The sequence below is a fragment of the Acanthaster planci genome, linkage group LG16, assembly GCF_054643075.1.
Source record: "Acanthaster planci isolate LZ-2023a linkage group LG16, COTS_SCS, whole genome shotgun sequence".
NCBI lineage: Eukaryota > Metazoa > Echinodermata > Asteroidea > Valvatida > Acanthasteridae > Acanthaster > Acanthaster planci.
This window is the reverse complement of record NC_141792.1, coordinates 669,518-690,992: the sequence shown is the minus strand read 5'-3', so window position 1 is coordinate 690,992 and position 21,475 is coordinate 669,518. Positions and strand designations below refer to the sequence as shown.

At 41.4% G+C, this 21,475-nt stretch overlaps 3 protein-coding genes across 3 annotated transcripts; 2 read left to right on the top strand and 1 right to left on the bottom strand.

The window, feature by feature from the left end:
- The first annotated feature begins 102 nt into the window (after nt 1–102).
- On the top strand, nt 103–1,643 carry LOC110984594 (large ribosomal subunit protein mL51-like). The gene is made up of 2 exons (XM_022244928.2): nt 103–317; nt 890–1,643. Exons 1-2 carry the CDS (start codon nt 239–241, stop codon nt 1,276–1,278), a joined length of 468 nt encoding a protein of 155 aa, XP_022100620.1. The 5' UTR covers nt 103–238; the 3' UTR covers nt 1,279–1,643.
- dnajc11 (DnaJ heat shock protein family (Hsp40) member C11) lies at nt 1,523–12,663 on the bottom strand. The gene is made up of 15 exons (XM_022244926.2): nt 12,519–12,663; nt 11,400–11,529; nt 10,719–10,891; nt 10,016–10,086; nt 9,458–9,632; nt 8,672–8,739; nt 8,120–8,187; nt 7,214–7,338; nt 6,883–6,965; nt 6,209–6,325; nt 5,250–5,405; nt 4,629–4,698; nt 3,614–3,862; nt 3,012–3,141; nt 1,523–2,655 (listed from the first exon to the last, which is right to left on the bottom strand). The coding sequence occupies exons 1-15, from the start codon at nt 12,624–12,626 to the stop codon at nt 2,633–2,635; spliced, it is 1,746 nt and encodes a 581-aa protein (XP_022100618.2). The 5' UTR covers nt 12,627–12,663; the 3' UTR covers nt 1,523–2,632.
- A 1,811-nt stretch (nt 12,664–14,474) lies between these two features.
- Nucleotides 14,475–19,418, top strand: LOC110984554 (uncharacterized). Its single transcript, XM_022244846.2, has 4 exons — nt 14,475–14,660; nt 15,251–15,463; nt 16,063–16,419; nt 17,701–19,418. The coding sequence occupies exons 1-4, from the start codon at nt 14,517–14,519 to the stop codon at nt 17,920–17,922; spliced, it is 936 nt and encodes a 311-aa protein (XP_022100538.2). The 5' UTR covers nt 14,475–14,516; the 3' UTR covers nt 17,923–19,418.
- The last annotated feature ends 2,057 nt before the right edge of the window (nt 19,419–21,475 follow it).

Sequence of the window (21,475 nt, the reverse complement as noted above, 5' to 3'; positions counted from 1 at the left end):
ATGCTGTTGTAAACAAAAAATACTGTTTTATAAGAATTAACTTAAATCACTTTTACAGAGACAATTGGCCTACTTGTTTTTTTTTACCTCAAATTTTAATTAAAATATATTCTTCGTGATGGTGTGGGTAATTTATGGCAACTCGAAACTTTCACAAATCGGTGACTCTTGGGCCACAGTCTTCTCAAATATCTGATATGAACGATCATTGAGAACGATTAGTCATTGACTTTGGACGATGCCTGTACTTAGTTCTACCCTGTTGGTTCTGAAAAGATCATTCCATTTCAGTGGAATTGTAAGGATCATTTCTCAAGGTAAGCTTCTTCATCCAATGGCGATCGACGGCACGAACTAGTCCTGCAGTGAGGTCACGTGGGGGCGCTATTCTACATAAATGTTGTAGTTTGGGTTTATGCCATGGTTTTTCTTTGTTTTCGTGTTGTTTCTTGATATTTTGTATGCAACATGAAGAGACCTGTTGACTTGCGAGTCTACCATAAACTGGTGAATTGGCTGATAGCGGAATTGAATTATCATTGAATTGCCATGCAGCTTGTGAAATATTGTCTAAACTGGACAAGGGACGTGCATTTTTAATCCAAGACAAAACAAAATTAACAGTTTAACACACAAAATTCCGTTAGGGTTGTCTAAGGGGCATGGCTAACTTGCAAAGGCAATAGGTCAGTTGTTGACAAATCATTTTATTAGAGTGACTGTTCACGTATAGCTCAAGCAATCACATGGATCGACTAATCACGTCCAGTGTTTGTAGTTGGCACTGATACGTTATGTTTTGCAGATAACTTACTTTTCCCCGATTCTGATTGTAACAAAAACATGACACATGATTGAGCCCACAGCTTTATCACTTTTCTCTCTACAGGAGTGGCCACCTACAGTACCAAGCCACGCCCCCCGACTGAGTCCTTAATCCAGTGGAACAAACTCCCTATCCCCAAGAAACCCCAGAAGGACCGTTGGGATGAGAAGCATGCCCTCTTTGGCGAGAACGATTACAAAGACATCTTAGGCGACGGCTCGTACGAGTTGAAACGCAATATCAAGCATGGCCCACGCTGGCTGCACGGCTGGCGAGGCAACGAACTGCAGCGACTCATCCGAAAGAACAAGATCATGGGAGCAGACATGGGCCCAACGAAGCGTCACGCCATGCTCAAGCGGATCAAGTACTTGCACAAGAAACTGAACAGAAACAAGGGCAAATGGATGTACAGAGACAAAATGGAACGGAACTACAGGGATGAGATGTGATGAGCAAAATGGATTCAAGACTGCTGCGATATTTAACCGCACTTTGGACTCATGTAGAGGAAGTTTCTTTTCAGGAAAATTTAAAGATTTTTGTGTAACAGAATCATGCCTCATGGAAAGAGTTGGAACGTCAAAATACGCTAGATTAACAGCCAAGTCCTATGGATGACTACCCCATCTGTCTTTGTCAGGCAAATTTTACTCAGTGCACACTCACAAACTGGATTTCTTCAAGGCAAGGAGATTGCAAGTTCATAAACTTGTCACAATAACAAGCTTTATTTCTGAAAAACATTTACAATCATATCAACACAAGCAATTATGATTTTGTTACATTAAAAAAAACCAGATTACAATGACATAAAGAGTCATGTCTTATTGTGTTTATTCCGTTTCCCATTCCATGAATCATGTACCATTGCTCCCATTTTGAACACAAAAAGCTAAAAGATGCCATGTCTGTGCCATTGTGACATCAACTACCGTTTCTATTAAGAATCATAAAGAAATGCCCATTTCTTGTCCTTACCTAATTTTAACTTGATGTGCGTTTTCGGGCAGTGATTTAATTCTTTTCAACCTGTATGGCATTTTTCCCAACCCTGGACATTTTGCTCGGGATCTTCATGAAACTCAAATCTTTAGACGTAATCTTTCTAGGGCTATCAAGCCCAAGTAGAGGAACAGTGGCTGGGCTCTGCCTTGAATATCTTCCACAATCCAGCTCAATTTGCCACAAGCTGGTAGATCTTGTGAGTGACCTGTGACTGGTTTGCGATTGGCTAATGATTATCTGGTAATGGACTTGGGATACACTAGGAATACAGTAGTGACTGATCTGTGATGGACTTGCGACTGGTCTGTGATTGTCTTGTTCTAGACTTGTGATACACTGGGGATGCAGTAGTGACTGATCTGTGATGGACTTGCAACTAGTCTGTGATTTTCTTGTTCTAGACTTGTGATACACTGGGGATGCAGTTGGGAATGATCTGTGATGGACGTGATAATCATCACAGCCCTGTGACTGACTTTTGACGAGCCTTTGATGGACTTCAGATTCGTGACTTAACTTGTAGTTGACTTGTAACAACTTACAACTCTGTTAAACACGACTGAGCCGTTAAACTTTCTAATATGTTACACTGCTTAACTACACGATATTCTTATATATCAGTTATGTTTCGGGGCTAGAATTATGGAAATAGGAATGGTCCAACAGGACAGAGTAAACAGTGGCTCCGGTGGGAACTATCGATGGCTCGCAGTAGTTTAGACGAGGGTCCGTTGGGGTGATAATGTGGTGATGTTGACTGGAAGTTTGCAGGGGATTGAGCTAGGTTGGCTTCGTGTCTCAGCTGGGATTAACATGATGTGCTGTCAAAAAAAGGAAAATGGAGTCAGAACTTCCTTGATAAAGATTTGAAAGGAGGAAAAGAGATAGAAGCAAAAGCGTACGGTGCCAATTTTTTTTTTTTTGGGGGGGAACTGGGAGGTGGTTTGTAAGCTTTAATTTTTGTTGGGAATGGGAAATAACTAGTAGGCTGGATTGCACTCAACAGGGCACAGCACTGATCCCCCGTCTACAAGTGACTGGCTACAACTATTTCATTTCCAGTTTTGGAGGTTTTTGTATATAATCAATAAGTTTTGGCTTTACTGCACTTGAATCTCTGCTGCCTGAGAGATTTCGTACGGGTTGCACCATGCACAACAAGCACAGATGAACTCACATCTTTTGGGTATTCGGAGGGGTTCACTGTCTGCTACGGTACATTCGTGAAGTTCACTGTGGAACTCGTATTGGACCCGTAGGTTTTTCTCTTCACCCAAGCAAGGATCATAAAATCCTGGAAGAGAAGCCTGTAAAAGAGACAAAAACAAAATAAAGTTCATAGCATTTCTAGTCACATCGGATTTGGTGTCTGATTACTGCAGACAGGAGGACACATTGGTACAAATGCATGATATTGTTACTGATGCACTTGCCTTTATGAACACAGGATGATATCTTCTTTATCATTACTCTAATTACTACTTTTTTTTGTTGCATTTTGTGAAAGAGGGGTGACCCCTAAACCTCCCACTCCTAGATCAACACCTAAGTTCCTTTCACAGTATACCATACATAATATGACAAGTCTGGTTAGAAATATCGAAGGACAGAACAGGCACAGATTTGACTTGAGGCAAGATGACAAGTCAATGCTTTGTGATGACTTATCAATTACAAAGAGACAAAAACGACACTCTTCCACAAATTCAGTTTGAAGCTTTATGACACTGCATTGAGGCCCTGCTGTTACAAAAATAAGAAACAGAAATCTGTTGCAACCTTGGAAGCGTCGGTGAGTATCAGCTTGGAGTCTTTGACCTGGCATTGAAGCTGCACTGTGACATCAATCATGCCTTCAATCTCTCCGCCCACTGCCCCATCTAATGCCCCGCCCAGTCCCTCCTCTCCGTTGTCCTCTGATGTTTCCCGGATGACCAGTTTGCCGTACCAGGCACGGGTGATGATCAGTCCCTCCCGGTTACGCTCCACCTCGATGATGCGTTGGACCATCTCTTGCATGAGGTGCAACTGGCAAACAAGAGAGGTGAAAGGTCAGTGTGTTGGTCATGCCCTCAACCACTGTACCTTGTGTTCCTGGTTCTAACCCCTCTTGGTGCATTTAGTGCATTCGGGCCATCCACTGCTAGAATCAATATTTTGTAGTCTAGATTTGTTTCCACTGCTCAAGTTAATCTTTGTTTTTACTTTAACCAGAGCATTGTAGTTAAGTCCATTGAAGTCATTCTGTCTTTAGGAGCCTTTCCTCATGCGCATCAAGACTTGTGCCAAGCACTGCGCATCCTACAGAATCACTCCTAAGGCGATTTTGACAGCCGAACGCAATGCACACGTGTTATGTTGATGAAGTTGATTTTTGTGTCCGTGAAAGTGCAATGTAAACGTAAATATGGAGAGGCGCCTTTAAACCAAGTTACCACCTTTTCAAATGAATCGCTACAAAAACTTTCCTTTGTGACTGTTCCAACTGTTGCTTATGACTGGTTTTGTCAAAGGACCTGTGAATAGACTTGTGGTGGACTCAACTATAACACTACACAACCCTGACTTTTGATGTGATATCCCGGGCTACAGAAGATTTTAGGGCTAGTAAATAAACAAATATTCTTTGGCAAGCATTCTGAAACTGTTAGTCGTTACTTCCGTGTTCTCCTTAATTTACACTTATTTAACACTTTCAGATGTAGACTACAACAGTTTAATGTACATTGGGAATGCAACGACGTTCGCACCTTGTGAATATGGAAGAGAGTTCAATGACCGCATTGATACCAACCTCAGCCTGTGCCTCCTGTTTTCTCATTTCCATCATGGTTTGTTTAGCTTCACGTTCCTTGGCTGCATCACTGTAATGAACAAGAAAACCAGTAGTAGCAGAATCTCTTCCACTCTCCTAACGACTTCATGAAGCAAATTTCTACCTGGGTGAGCATGCTATCATGCGAATCGATCTGATACGGCACATAATACCAATCTACTGGAGCTCTGGGCACTGTATCATCGCTACCCCTGATCATCAGGCCCATGAACATCCTTGAGTCTCTCAGATTCCTAGGGAGTATTCAGCTCCTTGCTATGCCACTCAGCCACCAACAACCATGAATACCCTAACAGATACACCTTGAGCAGAGAAAGGCAACTAGGGATAAAGTGACTTGCCTAAGGACACAAGATGAGCCAAGCTGCTGGATTTGAACCCTGGACCATCTGTTCAGCAGTTTCAAATTCTTGAATACACTAGCAATACGCTCCAAAATAATTCTTGATAAAACAGTGCTCAGCTCTATTAACAAAGAGGTTAATTTCAAGTTATTTTTCTGAGTGACAATTACGCAAAAGATAATTCCACCCAATATTTTTCCTCACGCTATGGGCTTTATCTATGCCCGATACCCACTCTGTTTTTTGCTGGTTCAGGAATGGATCCACCACCAGGACCTTGATGAACCAATATGCAAGAAGGGGAGCCACGGTGCCGTAGAACACAGCCTGGGGTGAGAGTTCATGTGACAAATGTATAGGAAACAGGAACGTTTGGCTGCCACGGGCTAACCTGTGGAAAGTTGTTTGAAAAAATTGTAGACATTCCAAAGACACTTGGGACTGACATTGGTACATCCAACTCTTACAGCTAATAGACAAAAATGCATTTCCATATGAAATCATTTCTAGATATTCCAATACAGGTGAATACACGAAATCTGTCAACCCTTGCCAAATGTGCTTTGGGGCAATGGATTACGTGCAAAGTGATTGGCCAACGCGTTGCAAACTCTTGGAGGCACACTATTGTGAAATGCATGTATTTGTGATTTATAATTATAGATCAAAGCTTCTAAGTGGAAGACATTAAAGAAGAAAATGGAAATTTTAACCACTTGCTGCCAGGGGGACCCGTTTTCGAGTATGTAGGGGAACCTAAAATGGGACAAAGGGAACTGGGCCTTGTAACAAAAGAATGTACTTGGAACAAAAGACCAGGCTGCTGGGCATTACCCACAGTTTTTCACTCTCAAAAGTGGAGATAATCCAGCCTTGTTTTGAAACAATATACCACGGTTTGGGGCATTTAGAGCGAGCAGATTCCTGATAATACAAGGTTCCTGTTATAACAAGATCATTTGCCAAGTCCAAACAACCTCTTATTAACGAGGTTTGACTGTACACTAGAACATGTTTACATAACTAATGGATACCAGTGTGCATAGGGAAGTACACTGTTCACTGAAAAAAAAAATTACGTCATTTTCAACACAGCTTACGACTTGACTGCCTTGTGTTTGAAAACATAGAAACTCACAACTGGGACCAACACTGCTACCTAACCTCTCACCCATTTTACAATCTCCTACCCACCTTACTCTCAGAATGACCCCAGCTGGGATACCAATGCTGATCTTGGCAGCTAGTCTGCTGTGCCTGGATATCTTCTTGTCGCACCCATACTCAAAGACTGAGCCGAGAAGCCCAGCTCTGGAGAGCATAAAAACAAAAGCAGATATCGTGAAGCTTAATTAAGTTGATTCTTATGAGCTCTCCTGACTGTGCATTGAAGGATAAAACACTGGGATGTCACAGAACATCCCAGATATCAAGTGCCTCGTACTGACAAACCTGGCCTGGTCTGTCACAAACATGGATGCCAATCTAGGCAAGCTGTTTTACATATCTGCACTCAATTTAATCCCAAATAATTAAGTCAACAAGGAATAAAAACAAGTATGCACACATGTATGTAATTCAAGTTTCCTGACTGAAGCTTTTCCACTGTCGATCACCATTTTATTTCAAAACACTTTTTGTTCTCAGTGAAATGTTCCAAAGAGTCACTGGAATATATATGAAAGACTATTACTTCTGTATTCTAGAAAGTTTATTATGGCAATTTTCAATCATTTCTGCCTTGTTGCTGTCCTCTCAGAACAGATAAAATCTTCACTTGGCCAAAAAATGCATGATGAAAATTCTGCCAATTTTCTTAATTTTTTTTTATCACAATGCTGGCTGGCCTGTTTGTTGGTATCACTTACTTTGCGGCTACCGTGATCTTCCCATCGTGCTCTGGAAATTTCTTGGTGAAGCTGACACTAATGAAAGAATTGGGGATCCCCAGCTACAAATGAAAACGGACAGAAACCAAGCTGACAATAAAAAACACTGCGATGTTCACATCCCAACCCTACAGAAGAAAAACCTGGATATTTTTCTGACGTCACTGTAACACGCTCTTTTTCTCCACTCAAACCTTAAACAGGTGGTTTACCTTGTCCATTCTACATTTCTATTAAAAGGAGAAAGGTATGAGAGACTATAGTGAAGATTTGCGGGTTTTGAAAACTTGGAGGTTTGAAGTTTTCCCACCTGTACTTGGCACATGGCATGAGTGGACTGTGTATCCCTGACGACCATGGTTGTCATGGAGGACGCCATACCCCAGCGCCACGTCAGGTAACCCATCGTGTGTTTGTCCAACTGACGACCGGCCACTGTGCCCAAGAAAAAGTGACGAGGAAAATAAAACAATTTTACCCGTGTATTATAGTACTTTCTGCTGAATTTTATTCACACTATCTGATCGACCTTGACTAGCTTGGGGGTTGAATCCCTCTTAAAAACTGTGCCCGTCTGGCTGATGACTGGCCACTCTTCCAAAGAAAAATCAGAGTGGAAAAAATACACACCCAAGCTCTATCGTTAGCCATGGATTGTCGTAGCTAAATTAGATGCAGACAAACCACCTGACCTTAGCTCAGGGGTTGAGTGAGGATGTCTACCTGTGTATTTTTTCACATAAGCCCTTGGGCAGCACTTACAACAAGGGTAAACTCAGCATTAAAATACTTTTTCAAGACAATGCAAAGTGTGAATTCACTCCATCTCACTACAAAAATGAAGACAAAGAGAACCTCTCATACACGGCAAAGGAACGCAATTTTTAAACTCTTCTGTTCCGTTTAGTGGCCCTGGAAGTATGGAGAAAAGACAATGCAGAAATGTTCCTTCAGCGGTGGGAGGAAAACCCCAGATGAATATCACAGGGACAACAAACGGAGTCAGGAAGGCACCGGCAACTTAATCCAACTGTCAGCCTGGGTGGGATTCGAACCCTGGTTCACAGACGTGGAATGTGCAAAAAGTGGTGCTATGCTAACACGATTCCCCTCCTCAGTAGTTGCCTTAAGCAGATGGAATTCATCTACAACAGACAGCAAGAAGTGCAACACTCTCATCACTTTAAAAAGTCTGAGTATCACTTCAGCCTCTAACCTGTGGCTAGGCCTGGGGCAACAATACCTCCAGACAGTAGACGGAAGGACCCTGTACAGGTGGCAAAACTGTGGGAGGTAGAAGACAGTTAAACAGATTAAGCTAAGTGGACCAGAGGCTACCCAAGGATTGTGGTATTCAAAAAATACCTGCCATAGGGTTTTTTCTACCTCCAATGCGGCAAATTTCATCACTGAATAAAAGCAACTACAGGAGACATGAGAATTTTGATAAAAATTATGCAATAAATGTTTAAATATTTTAGGAAAACAATATAACATTTTCATACTTTTGTTTATCAAGTCAAATCCTTCAAAAGCAATTCCAAAAAATTCCTGATTTGGTCAGGAACTGAAAAGAAAGATCTTCCATTTCAATGACGGAATTATGAAATAGCTTTAGCAATCAGTAACTCTGCCAAAAAGTTAGTTCACCTCTCCAGTCCAGAATTCACACAAAAATGTTGTCCCTGAAAAAATAGTAGAGCAAATACCCATCTGGGCTTGGCGGAAAATAAGGGGATTTCAAAGTGTGTCACTTGGATTCGTTTACCTTCTCTTGTTGAGGTTTCGGAACATCTTCAGGGCAAGACTGGGCCCACCCCCTGCTGAGACTTGGAACTAAAAGTGTTTTAATTAAGGTCAGAGATAAATAACTCTCAAGTTAAAAAGTCTACAAAGTCTGTATACTTTCACTTTGCAAATATGTACTGCTCAGAACTCTGTTGAGAGAGTCATGCTAATTTCCTCAAGTTTTTGCAAATGACAATTTTTGCTTTTGTTTACAATGTCCATAGTTTTTGTCAACACCCACAAAGCTCTGTGATTGCGAGGTCACTAAGCGAACATCGTGTATGAGCAAATTCGAAAATATTTCAGCAGTTAATTTTTAGGATATGTCCCCAATGGGCCTTCGGCTATGTCTGTGGCTAAGATGTGGCCACTGCCCTTGCATTTACAACCAGCTATGAGCTAGAGTTAGCTCCAGGCAAAAGATCTGTGAAACAGATCAACTATGAACCCTTCTTAAACAGATAAATCCTGGCTAGATGGTTTCAGTTTTGCTGGTAAAATAAGTCTTTGTATTAGCATTAAAAATGGAACGGCTATGAAAGAAATGAATCCCAAAAGGGCAACGTTTTGTTAAGCATACATTTATTCTAACACTCGTAGTTTCGTGTAAATTACATAGAATTTTGCAGGATTTGGCATATCCCGGGTTATGAAAATGGAAATGTTGCTTCCTATGCGTGAGCCAGCTCTGAGAAAAATTTCACCGAAAAAGGTTGCAAGTTGCTAAAAGTTCCATTATCAATTTCAAGATAAAAGTTCCACCTACCTCACCCCAGGACTGATAGGAGAAGATCCGACGATATGAAACATTGAAGTTACCACTGCCGTTACCGTTCTGAGTAGATAGGTTGCCAGACAGCACTGCAGTGTCCGAGGACGTCAATGGGGCATCGATTGACTGGGTGATGGACATGTTTTTGATTTCTATAGAGGGGATGCCACTGCAAAAGATGTTTTTTCTAAATGAAAAAAACTGTCACATGCTGACTGTGATGCCGTGACAAGGGCATGCTTCTATGGAGTTTGGGGAGCTAAACACTTGTTTCAGACTTGGCTGAGAAAAAGGGAAGAGTTTTTTCCTTGAGATTCTTCGCAAACCGTGAAAGGAGCTGCTGTCAAATGCAATTTGACTGTGGAAAGTTACTCAAAGTTACATCTTATTTGCATCAATATATCAATTTTGTTTTTCATGTTTTTATGAACTGCTCTAAGTTTTTGTGTCTAAAAGCTATTCAGTAAGACACTTACTTTCCTTACAGAAAGTTAAGCCAGAATAAAATGCAAATAAGTCAGGTGACCCATGTCAATCTAAGATATTGCATACCTAAATTCCATATCGTAGTCTTCATAGACATCAAAGAGGTCAGTTGCATCAATTCCAACTGTGATTGCCCCCTTGAATGCAAAATAAATAAATTACATGGCAATGTTTATACAACTGTCAAACTGTCAAATGTTAGGGAGATGGACTAGGCAGTATTTACGACTTTCAATGCTTACTGCAGGAAAATTGGATGCAGTGCAGCAAAAAGAGGACAGAATGTAAAGGCTGCATCATAAAAGGTCAACAATGGAAAGGTTATAGGCAGAAATACTGACAATTCTAACCGATACCTAGGAGGAAAGATTTGCTTATGAGAGTGCAACTGAACTCAAATTTGTTCTGGCAAGGCTCATTGTGCAAGGTTGGGACTCATGTCCTATTCTGGCCCATACCTGCTGATGTCTGAAATGTGGACAGCTTTCAAGAAAGTTCTTTTACTATGAGATGTGATTAATGAGAGGTGACGCAGTACTGTCCCCCTTTGTTGTAAATGAGCCCATCACAAGCCCCTGCAAGTCTATCACAAACCAGATCAACCAATTTTAAGCCTTATCTCAAGCTGTTCAAATGAATTATGACATAAGCATTCCTTAGTCATTGTCCACCCCAGTGCTTGAGATTCGTCTTAAGACTCGTCGCAAGAACTTGTGACTGCAATCATGAAAAGACTTGTGATGGACTCTACTTCAACACAGCTGTCTACCCTAGGGTTGGTGCTCTGCTGTAAACGACGTTCCTCTCTCTCCTTCGCCAGCCGCTCGTACTCCTCTCGAATTTCTTGAGGTGTCCTCCTCCTGGGAACGACGTCCCACTCTGCTTCCAAGCCTTTCTCTCCGTACACATCATAGATAGCTCTCTTACTGGGGTCATTGAGGACTGCATCAAGAGAGCAAGGAGTATCTAAGCTGTTTAACGACAGATTCTCTTGCAATGAGGTAGGCATGAGAATTTGTGAAGTTTGCAGACAATTTAATGTCAAGTTTTGTAGTAGTAATTTACAATTTGTATAGGATAGATTTCATTTGCACAGGGGATGTACAAATGAGAAGAGTTCCACAAACAAACATCATTTTTCTGCTTTACAGCAAGGCCTTTAGAAAGTAGTAACATGTCTTAAAGAGTCAAATTTAGCATCAAAGCATTTACATAAATAATACATAAAGTTTTTCAGACCAGTCTCATTGATTCTGAGCACAGGGTGTTATGTAATAAAGGTGTAGGGAACTCTTTACCAAGGGTCAGAGTTTTCACCCCATGTGAAAATATTATGTGTGGCATAAAAACGATGATACACTCCATCAATGGGTGTTAAATTCTGACTTCTCGGATGACTAATATTCACACTGTGCTGGGAATCACATGGACTATCATACTGTTACCCTACCCTGGTAAGCTTTCTGGACCTTGTTGAAGATTGCCTCGGCAGCTGTTTTATCCGTCTCATTGATGTGTTTGTCTGGATGATACAGAACACACATTCGACGATAGGCAGCCCTCAACTCATCACTGGTGGCCTGTGATGTACACGCACAAATGAGACAACATCACGTAATACCAGTGTTGTAAGCGAGACCATCAGAAGACCAGACACAAGATCAGACAAGAGACCTTTTACAAGACCAGTCACAAGTAACAGGGTGAACAATGACAAAGGAATGCTTTTGTTGCAGTTCATTTGAATAGCCTGTGACTTGAAGTCAGACTGGAGGTCTTGTGAAGGTTTCATGTCGTCCTGTGAATCTCTTAAGTGGTCTCGACTACAACACTGCATAATACACAAACCTCATCTGTACTGCCTCTCTATTTGATCAAGGGTGTTAGAGGGACGAGTTAAACTAATTCTTTTTTTTTTATTCGTCTCGAATCATATCTAATTTTGATTTATTTTCCATCCTTGCTGGCTTCTGTGCTTGTCCTTTGTTCACTGTTCTTTGATATCAAAGCAAAATACAAACAGCTAGCTTGACAACTCAGCGTGCATCGCGTGCCCTGATATTGCCATCTCCCCCCCACCTTCACCCCTGCTTCCAAAATAGTCCATAAGTAGTGACTTTGAATTCTCGAAGTGTAGAACCTGTATGTTAGGTAAGGACATTCACATATGAGTGAGGGCACTGTTTATTGGGGAACTCATTTTTTAAAATAGGAAATCGTGGTTAAAATTTGTCTTTTTGCGCAGGCTCTGTGCAGAGTTTGATGGAATCCAAACTTATATCAAAATGTTTCTTATGTCATCCTCTCCAAGATCACTTCAAAAAGAAAAACAGAGAAAAGTAGTTGAAATTTTCATGAATCTCCCTATTGGCCCTATACTAGGCCTTGGCCTACCTACATGCAGACATGACCTATCAAGTATCGTTTTCTTGAAGTTGATAGGCCTACAGCAGGCCCTGGGTCCCTTCCCCCTTACTTAGGCCAAATGACTGTGATAACATTATCTTATGCAGCAGTGGACCTAATTAATACTTTCAAAAGATTTACAAAAAAACTGAGACTGATTTACCTCTTTCCTTGAGTTCAAAATAGCATAATAATCGTCTGAATTCACCAAGCCTTCTTCCAACATGGGCGCTGCCATTTTGCACCACACACTGTACGTCGGTTTACTCATGGTTTACGGAGAACTTACGGCTAGGCTAGATATAAACACGCAGGCTAACCATGGAAGCCGCCAGCCTAGCCGTAGTTATTTGGAGGCGGCTTCTTTGCCGCCCTCTGTTGACATTTGCTTGTCCTCGTGCGCATAAAGATGCATTCAAATAGTTGTACATGTATTTCTGCATTCGAAGCAAGATATGGGAAGGAGAGAACCCCCCCCACCTTTGAGTTGGTCATTATTTGATCGGAATCTCAGGACTTCTTTACAGACTTCTAGGGGGGATGTGTTAGGTAACAATAGTCTAGAGTGGCTATAGGGATTGGACCGGTAAGGGGGGTACCCCTCCATCCCATATCTTGCCTGGTATATATATATATTTCTGCGCGCGAGCTCATTTGTGCTCCCGTGGGAGGTTTTACAAGAAGACATGTCATATTCAGGAGGGAACATAGAGATATATCTATAAATCCCAAATTCGGGACTGGAAGTTTCCAGTTCGGGGAATTTCTTCAAACAAAAAGCACCAAATTGCGGCCCTATTTTGGATAGAGGCGGGCGGCTTGATTCAGAGCTGGGCGCATAGTTTTACAACTATTTTTGGGGTATCTTCGGGAAATGGCAAATAACAAATTTTTTGTTGTTGTTGGTAACCCCCATAAAATTGAAACGAAAAATTATCCTTTGGCCATAATCTAGAATTTCCAGTGAAAAAAACGGAGGCTAACCACTTCCCGACAATCGACAGGCGGCGCTATTTCAGTCTGATTTTGCACTGTTTTCTATGGTTGCACAAAACCAATAAATATGCCCGCTTAACTCCACATCTGACAGGGAAGCTGTCTGGTGCACTGCTTTTGGTAACAACACCTTGGGAATCTACTTGCACTCTCGTTTCGACGGCAGGCTCTTTATTTTCCAGCGCTTTCGAGCCAAGATTAAGTTGTCTCAGTCATTTCACTATCACGGCCCTCTTTCCCTGATGATGCTGCTGTAGTCGTTCAGTTGGCGCTGATCTTCACTGAGACCCTGTTTGATCAGTTCACTACTTCCTGTGCAGTCTTCTACGTCTGTTGAATATCAAGTGCGATCTCATTTTTGATTCTTAGTTTTATGGTTATCTCTGAAAATTTGTACTCTTGTATTGTAATTAATGTTAATCTGCATGGGGTTCAAATGTTTTATCGGTATTTAAGGTTTTAGTTTTATAAAATTTATGTATCTTTCATTTTAATTTTATGAGTATATTGTAATTAGATCTTACTACTGGAAGATCACAACGAAATCATCGTATGTTTACACGAATGACAATAAAATCTATTTCATGTAAACGCCGCATATTTGTTTTTCATCTACCCACTATGATTACTTTAGGGAGGCCAATAAACAAAAACAGCTCTGTTTTTAAATTGTAAGTGTGGTCCTGGAAAAAAAAGAAGATGCACAAAATGGAAGCTCTGATAACATGAAGAAGTTGACAAAAGTTGAATTATTTTGTCAACAAATAAGTGAAAGCCCCGACTCTTGGGAATGTTCTGGCAAGTAACAGGCAGGTTATATTTTAACGTTGGCTAGATGTGAGAAGAAAACAACAAGAAAAGATCGAATAAGCGTCTGCTGAAGTAACTAAGAAACAACATCCTTCAACGCAGAAAACGACACAAAGGGAAGGGAGGGGACTCTCTCTCGCATTATACTCTTCCAATTTGTGACGCTTTATTGACCCTGTTCTCAAAAGGCCGATGCATGGAAAAGCTCTTACAAAGAATTATAATGGGCGAGACCTCGAGACCCTGGAGTTACTGTGCGAAGCTAAGCGCCTTCCCTTTATTGCGAAATTTCTTTTGTGCGCTATCAGTCTCAGTGCTTAAGAAATATTGCCTGGTAATCTTCGTCGATGTGTACATGCAAAAGAGATGGCACACTGAATGCTTTGAAAGAGGGTGTTCGTTATCGCTTCCACTAACCCCACACACAAGTAGTTGTGGCTGTTGTGGAGAGCTCGATTTTGACTTGGCAGTGTTCCCATTGCAAAGTTACAAACAAAAGGTAAGTTTCCACTTAATTATAGACCATCAGCATTAATAACTCAGTGTCATGTTTGGAATGGATAAGGGAAGATAAAAGCATTCTCGTATTTCGTTTGTGCGATTTCCGTGTAATAAAGTTGGAATGTACACATGAATGAATGAATGAAAGAAAGCTTTCTTTGCTTCTGGGTGTCTTTTGGGAAAGAGTTTTACATACGGGCAACGCTTTTAATGCCCCTGTGCACAAACCTGTGAGACGTGTCTGAAACGAAAAATTGGGAGTAAAAGTTCGGAATTTTCTGAGCTAACTTGAACTTTTTAGGACATGTCATCTCTTTCTGACAGCTGTTGTAACATAAGGGGAAATTAACGTCCATTAAATGAAACTCTGTCTTTCGCATGAAGAGATGAAAATCAGTACATTGCAGTCTATGTTTGTTTCGTTGTTTTTTTAATCAGTACACCTCTATGCGGATCCATAATGCTGTCAAAACCTGCATGAAATGGGCTTTGTTTTTGGTAAAAAGGCATGGAATTAAAGAGCATGGCGTTGATACCAACTTGTGTTCGTGTATAGACAGTACCTTCATCTGTATTCTTTTGCTACAGATGGCGAACTGGTGTCGCCTGGTTCCAGTCGTAGCTTTGATCCTGTTGGTCAGTGCTGTTTCCTTCACTTCGGGCCAAGATATGGATGTAACCTTCCAGTTAAAGAAGAAGTGGTTTGGTGGATTTCTTGGCCGATTCCAAGTCAACTTTAACAAAAATGCAAGCTTTTGGTTCTTTGACGTGACCTTCCGACGGAACGTGTTTGATTTGAGGGTAAGTGGTATCAACAAGCAGTAGGCGATCAGAGGAAAATGGACATTTCCAAACGAGTTCAAATTCATGATGTCCGACATCCCAGTTATCTCAAAAACTAAAAATAAAAGAGGTGACCAAATTTATTGCTATTTCACACATTGTAAAGAGTAAGTCCAAATTAATATCATGCTAAAGCTTTCATAAATTCTCCACTTCTTCCAAAGCAATATAAAACAGCGGTGTAAATATGTTCCTGAAATGGGGGGTTGGCCGTGGAGAAGGGGAGTTTGAGGGAGTGACTTGCCTTGTCTTGCCATTAACATGGGGGGGGGAGGAAAGCTGACACCATATGACACCAGGGGACAATGTTCATGGTATAAAATGTACATCCATGGTGAATATCACTCACCTGCACAATCTGAAAGTACCTCGGAGTTCACGCAACGAGCTCCCGGAACCCTATTTTACATAGGGCCGTCCTATCACGTTCGATAATTTTTGGAAGAATTTGATTTTGCATGCAAAAAATCCTAACTGGTCCCAATTTCTCTTTTCATTTCCCAAAACGATATCAACCTCATATTTATTTCAATGAAATTCCACTAAACGTCTTGCAGACTCTTGGCGCAGTGGCAAAGGTTGGTAAGGAGAATCATAGGTCCTACCGCTTCGCCGATCTGCCCTGGAGTAGAATTGCAAGTGATGGAGATGCAATGGAAATCTTATTCTACGCCAAGACGTGGCGGAGGGTTCGTGGTCTCAGACCCACCATCACAGCAACCAAGGCTTACCCTCAAGACCGTTGCTTGAGGTGTTGTTCTTATGGCGGCTTATTCTACAGAGGGAATATCAACGACTGGACGACCTATCAAATAAAACCCTCCCTGCTGACAACCGAGAATTATGTATTTAACGACCACACAACCATAATGTCTGTGTCCGACGTTAAGCCGCCTAGTTATGGAAACGTTTTGGTAAGAAAACTCTTAGTGAGAAACTTTGTTTTGTTTGTTATGCAAGTCGCTCAGCGGCTCGACGCTGACAGTCGGCAAAGTTAGACCGGGGCTCAACTTTGCCTATCCGTCTGGAGCTGGTTTGCTTTGTTTCCAGATGTCTGCGTTGTAATTTTCCTCTTAATTGCGTCGCTCTCTTAGCTTCTTACGTCGGTATGGAAACCAGGCTTTACATGTGCCAGTGGGTGAATGGCATGATCAATTTGCTTGTGTATTTTGCCCAAACAGTTGTTGATACCTTGGTGCAGTTTTTCACGAGATAGACTAACTAATTTCAGTCTGACCACAACGTTCAAAGTTCGACTCAGTGCGCTTGTGCATGTTTCACACGCACGCGTAGAGACATCCGCATGTTTCCAAGTTGTTTCTGTGTTATTAAGGGCGTTCTCCAGAGCAATGTGTCTAATGTGTCTAATTTTCACAATTTTGCCGAGTTTACCCTCATATAACTTTGATGCCACATGTAAGACTAGCAAGTCTTATGTACAAAAAAAAGGTTATTACGTCTGGGAAGAAAACCGTTTTGAAATTCACTTCTTTTTTATTGGGACCCATTTTAGTCATTTTCTGTGTTTGCCCGCCTTATTTAGAGCCCAGTTTTCACACTTTTGTCTAATTCCCCTCAGATCATCGGTAATACTATTTGGAAGGCTGATACATTTTTTGTATCTATCAGCTCGTTTTTTCAAGATCGAGAGCCATTTGTCTGAAATGCGGTTCGTTTTTCATGCGGATTCAAGTTTCCTCACTGAATTTAACAGCAGTCAAACATGAGATGTCCGGATTTTGGGCATTGCACATACGGATTGGTTTCCCATACGAAGCCTGAGACGGAGACGAAGTTGAGTATTGGAAAACGGCCTTGGGGTTAGATCGTGCAAGGCATCGTGGGAACCAACATGGCGCAGCAAAATCGTACCCATTGGAACGAAGTTGCTTGTATCTAAGTGCCAGTACGTGATTAACCAGCGGACAATATGACTTCTCAGCGGACATTATTAAATGTTTTAATACACGTGTTTCGATCAACAGGAATAGAAAAACTATCCCAGGTATTTATGAATGGACAATTTTATGTGCCCCGTGATAGTGATAGTGGTAAAGATGCAATGATATATTTTATGTATCATTGGTGAAATATTCTGATGAAAAATGCTGTATGAGCCCTCTCTAAATCTGCGCAAAGAGGGTCTTTTGGTATATCATCCAATTATTTTGATTTGTTTTCCGTTTTTGCTGTAGCCTAAACTCGGAGAAAGTTCCGCTGACCTTGTCTATGACAGCTACAGCGAATTAGCTGGTGGGTATGGGGCTCACATCTTCATCACCAGGGAACCATTCCACTATCCCGTACCGGAGACCAGTGATTACTGGCTTATTTTCCAATCGGGTGGGTTTTCTTCTACATGGACCTATCTTTCCGGTTCAACGGCTTGTGAATGCGACAGCAATAATCCTTTGTAGAAAACAACAGTAAGTGGTTGAAATAAGATGTACATGTACCTCTAGGGGAAACAGATGGGTTTCAACCCCTGGCTGGTACAAAGCCATCTTCAATTCAACCACCACCACCAAACTTAACCAAAATAATAATTACATAAAATAATAATTTCATAAAATTATGACGAACTAACCCATTTTAATTAAAATGTTAAGGAAAACTAGTAGAGTGTTTTACTTATTTTTAACTTTATGTGTACTTTTAAGAGTTTGTATGAACGCAATTGTTTACAGACGATAGTCAGAAACCATTGGATTAGCTACTAGCTTGTATGTAGTTCAATTCCATGAAGTCTAAGCGCTTGACCTGATTAAAATATTAGGTCGCCGCGGATTCAAAAAGTTCCACCGAACATGTTTTCCTAAGGATCTGGATTCAATAAATACTCGTCTCCAGGGTAGAGTCTTTGAAGCTGTGAGGGTTGGACATGTATTTCACGGAGGAATGTTTATAAAACAACGCTTTCGACTAAAAAACGTGTTTACCTAAATCGAAGTTTGAATAGCCAATCAGAGTAAATCGCAACATCAAAGTACAATGATTATGCGTTTGCACCTGAGGGTGAAAAGTTACCGTGACAATGCTTTGTCCAATGAGGTTAGGTCACCAAACTAGGTTTTAACTTACTTCATTTTGAAGTGCCCACTATCTGTCCATGATCATATTTAGTATAGGCTACCACTTGGTGAAGACGGAGTACATTTCCTTACTCAACAGTACCACGAACTCGCACTTTTTCGCTGCTCACTTCCTCATTTGACACTAGAGGGGAAAAACAGTGCAGCAGAGAAGGTGAAAATAACGGTCGATATAAAACATTTTGTCTTTGGTGTCGTCTAGGCTGTCGCAAAATCATTAAAGAAAAAATCCCTCTAGTAAGAACAAGACAAGAATCAAACTTTGGAAAGAATTACCCTAGAGCAATGCACTCACCAAATTTATTCCTAGAATCTATCAATACAGTTGTATATGTAATACATGTACATTGTATCTTGACGTAAATTTGTGCCGGAAATAAGGGTTGAATCATGGGTAATTTGTGCGTGGGATGACTTGCCTGGCCATGGAAATTTGAAATGGAGGGGGTACTGATATCGTCTGACACTAGGGGGCGATGTTCATAATGCAGACGTACATCTGTGATAGTACATTCCTGTAGAATATTACACCTGAACGGCACAATAACATTAACTGTACATTTTTGTTGTTGTTGAGAAGCGCGAACAAATTTCACAACTTGTTAAGGTTTTCCCTTACCGCAACAAAATTCAGGGGGTGATTCAAAGGCATATTCCCACTCAAAAAGTGGGGGATACATATACCCCTAAAGTTTTATTTTTACGTAGGACCATGCTGACATAATAGTTGAGTTATTCATTTTTATTTTATATTTGGGTTTTCGTCATTATGACCATCATCAGAATTAATTACAATTTCGCCTCTTCGGGCTCACGTTTTACTCTTTGGCTCTCTTAAGTGTGAGTTCTCTTTCCCTGACTGTGCGTTTTCTTTTGTCTTTTCGTTATTATTACAATGGCAGACTTTGAGATGCAATGGGGCGGCAGGCAAACTGGTCCTTTTTCGCGCGTTGATTCTGAAAAGGCGTACAGCCGTCTTTTTGAAGCGGTGGTATAAAAATAGTAAAACTCTTGCAAGCGTCACATGACACACTTTCGTCCAATTAAGGTACAGAATCTGTGGGTGAGGTGTTATAATAACTACTAGTCTTGGTCTAGCCTGGATACCAGACCGCATGATTCTGATTGCCATATCAAGGATCCGGTCAAACCTCATTCCCATGGGTACGACCTGGCCGCGCCATGTTGGTTCCCACTATGCCTTGCGCGATCTAACTGGGATTGTTTAATAGGATAGATAAATTATTTAGCTATTCTATTATGGGTGCGTTCGATAAGCTTCCCCGATTACACTAGAGTTACACGCAAAGGAAGCTTCAAAATGAGGCTGATCAAACGCTGAAGTGTGTTCGCCAAGGCATTCTGGAAAAAAAAGTCAAATCCCCGCCACGTTCTATCATGTCCATGCTCGAGCAGTCCATCCGTGACGTCAGTACACTTGGGCAGCCTCCAGAGGCCCGCTCGCCAGCCGGGGTAGTGGTAACTGACACCAGGGCAGGCAGGAAGATCACGTGGTGTCTAAACGAACGCTCTCCTGTGCTAGTTTGAATTACACGTGTAAGCTAATCGAACAAACCCTATAAATCGAAGATCAATGTTATAAACGCATAGACCACCATTCTTGCGCGTACAACTGTGATTTTGAAAAGTATGGGCAGACAATGGGAGAAACGATGGATGGCAGCACATTCAGTGCGCAGCACGCTCAACGCACTTGCATTGCCCACATTAATTTACATGTGCTCCCTAAATACATTAATTTTTGCTTTTCGGTACTGCTATCTCTTTTCAAATATTGCAACCGCATTGTTTCGAATATGCACGGGCCGGATTAAGTAAATGCACGTAGATGATTTTTCACAATCAAAAATGGCTTAATAGAATGTTATGGCTGATATTCTTCAAATGTTCGTAAATTAATGATCGAGTGCATAGTGTTGTGATGGTAATCTGCTTATTCAATAGAAACTAGTCAAGCATGCAGTGTTCGCACATGCACTTGTAGGTGGTTGAAGCTGCCCGAATACATGTGGCCAAGGCGCGCGGTCCACACGTCGTGGTATTGTTTACATTTAGCGCAGTCCAGTCAGGTCTATATCCCAATGCACCCGGAACCCCATAGATGGATCCCAATAAGACGCTTTTAGCGTCGATCTGCGCACTTCAACGTTTGAAAACGACGCTGTATGTGTCAGCTTCAATTCTTAATACGATCAGACGATTGAAAGTAAGGAACCAAGACACAAAATACATAAAGATATGTTAAATTCAGACTTTTCAGGCTGCAAAGTTTTGTGGAAGAATCTTTCAGGATGACTCGACACGTAAAATCAAAAGAAAAAAAAAAACGACAATTGACCGCGAACTAACGTACATGCGATGGTCCTGTGTCTTATGCAGTGGGCGTGGTTTAAACCGAAGTGGCGTCACACTTACGAACCGGATACTCCATGTACCGTGTGGACTCCGCCGGCGCGCTCGAATAAGTTCAACACAGAAAGCTTTGATTTCGATGCAGACATGCGCAGACGGTGCTAATGTGAAATCCCTCTATTAATTAAATCTAATCTAACATTTGAACCACTCCCATAACACAACTTCAGACTTTGGAATGTCTTTTAACGAGCTCCAAAGGAAAAACACTTTGTGTGCTGGGAAGCTTACTGACCCTAAAGAAATCGATTGCGCAGCAATCTTTCTCGCTCTGCCGTGCAGTTTTCCTTTGAAGGACATTGCTCTCAATCCAGAATAGGCTTTTGTCTAGCAGTCCACAACAGCGGTGCGTGGATTCACCGGTAAAGGAAGGGAATTGTAGGGTCTCTCTCTGATCGAGGCCACGGGTCGAGAGTGTTATTCATTGCATTTACACAGAGCTGCA

What these genes read in the sequence shown, in the direction of transcription:
- LOC110984594 (XM_022244928.2), top strand. Translation starts at nt 239, where the DNA reads ATGCCTGTACTTAGTTCTACCCTGTTGGTTCTGAAAAGATCATTCCAT. An exon ending in TGTAAGGATCATTTCTCAAG is followed by an intron (nt 318 to 889) that starts GTAAGCTTCTTC and finishes TTCTCTCTACAG; the next exon opens with GAGTGGCCACCTACAGTACC.
- dnajc11 (XM_022244926.2), bottom strand. Translation starts at nt 12,626, where the DNA reads ATGAGTAAACCGACGTACAGTGTGTGGTGCAAAATGGCAGCGCCCATG. An exon ending in CTGAACCAGCAAAAAACAGA is followed by an intron (nt 4,699 to 5,249) that starts GTGGGTATCGGG and finishes TGTTCATTACAG; the next exon opens with TGATGCAGCCAAGGAACGTG. An exon ending in AACAGGAGGCACAGGCTGAG is followed by an intron (nt 3,863 to 4,628) that starts GTTGGTATCAAT and finishes CTTGTTTGCCAG; the next exon opens with TTGCACCTCATGCAAGAGAT.
- LOC110984554 (XM_022244846.2), top strand. Translation starts at nt 14,517, where the DNA reads ATGCAAAAGAGATGGCACACTGAATGCTTTGAAAGAGGGTGTTCGTTA. An exon ending in GGAACGTGTTTGATTTGAGG is followed by an intron (nt 15,464 to 16,062) that starts GTAAGTGGTATC and finishes AACGTCTTGCAG; the next exon opens with ACTCTTGGCGCAGTGGCAAA. An exon ending in CTAGTTATGGAAACGTTTTG is followed by an intron (nt 16,420 to 17,700) that starts GTAAGAAAACTC and finishes TTTTTGCTGTAG; the next exon opens with CCTAAACTCGGAGAAAGTTC.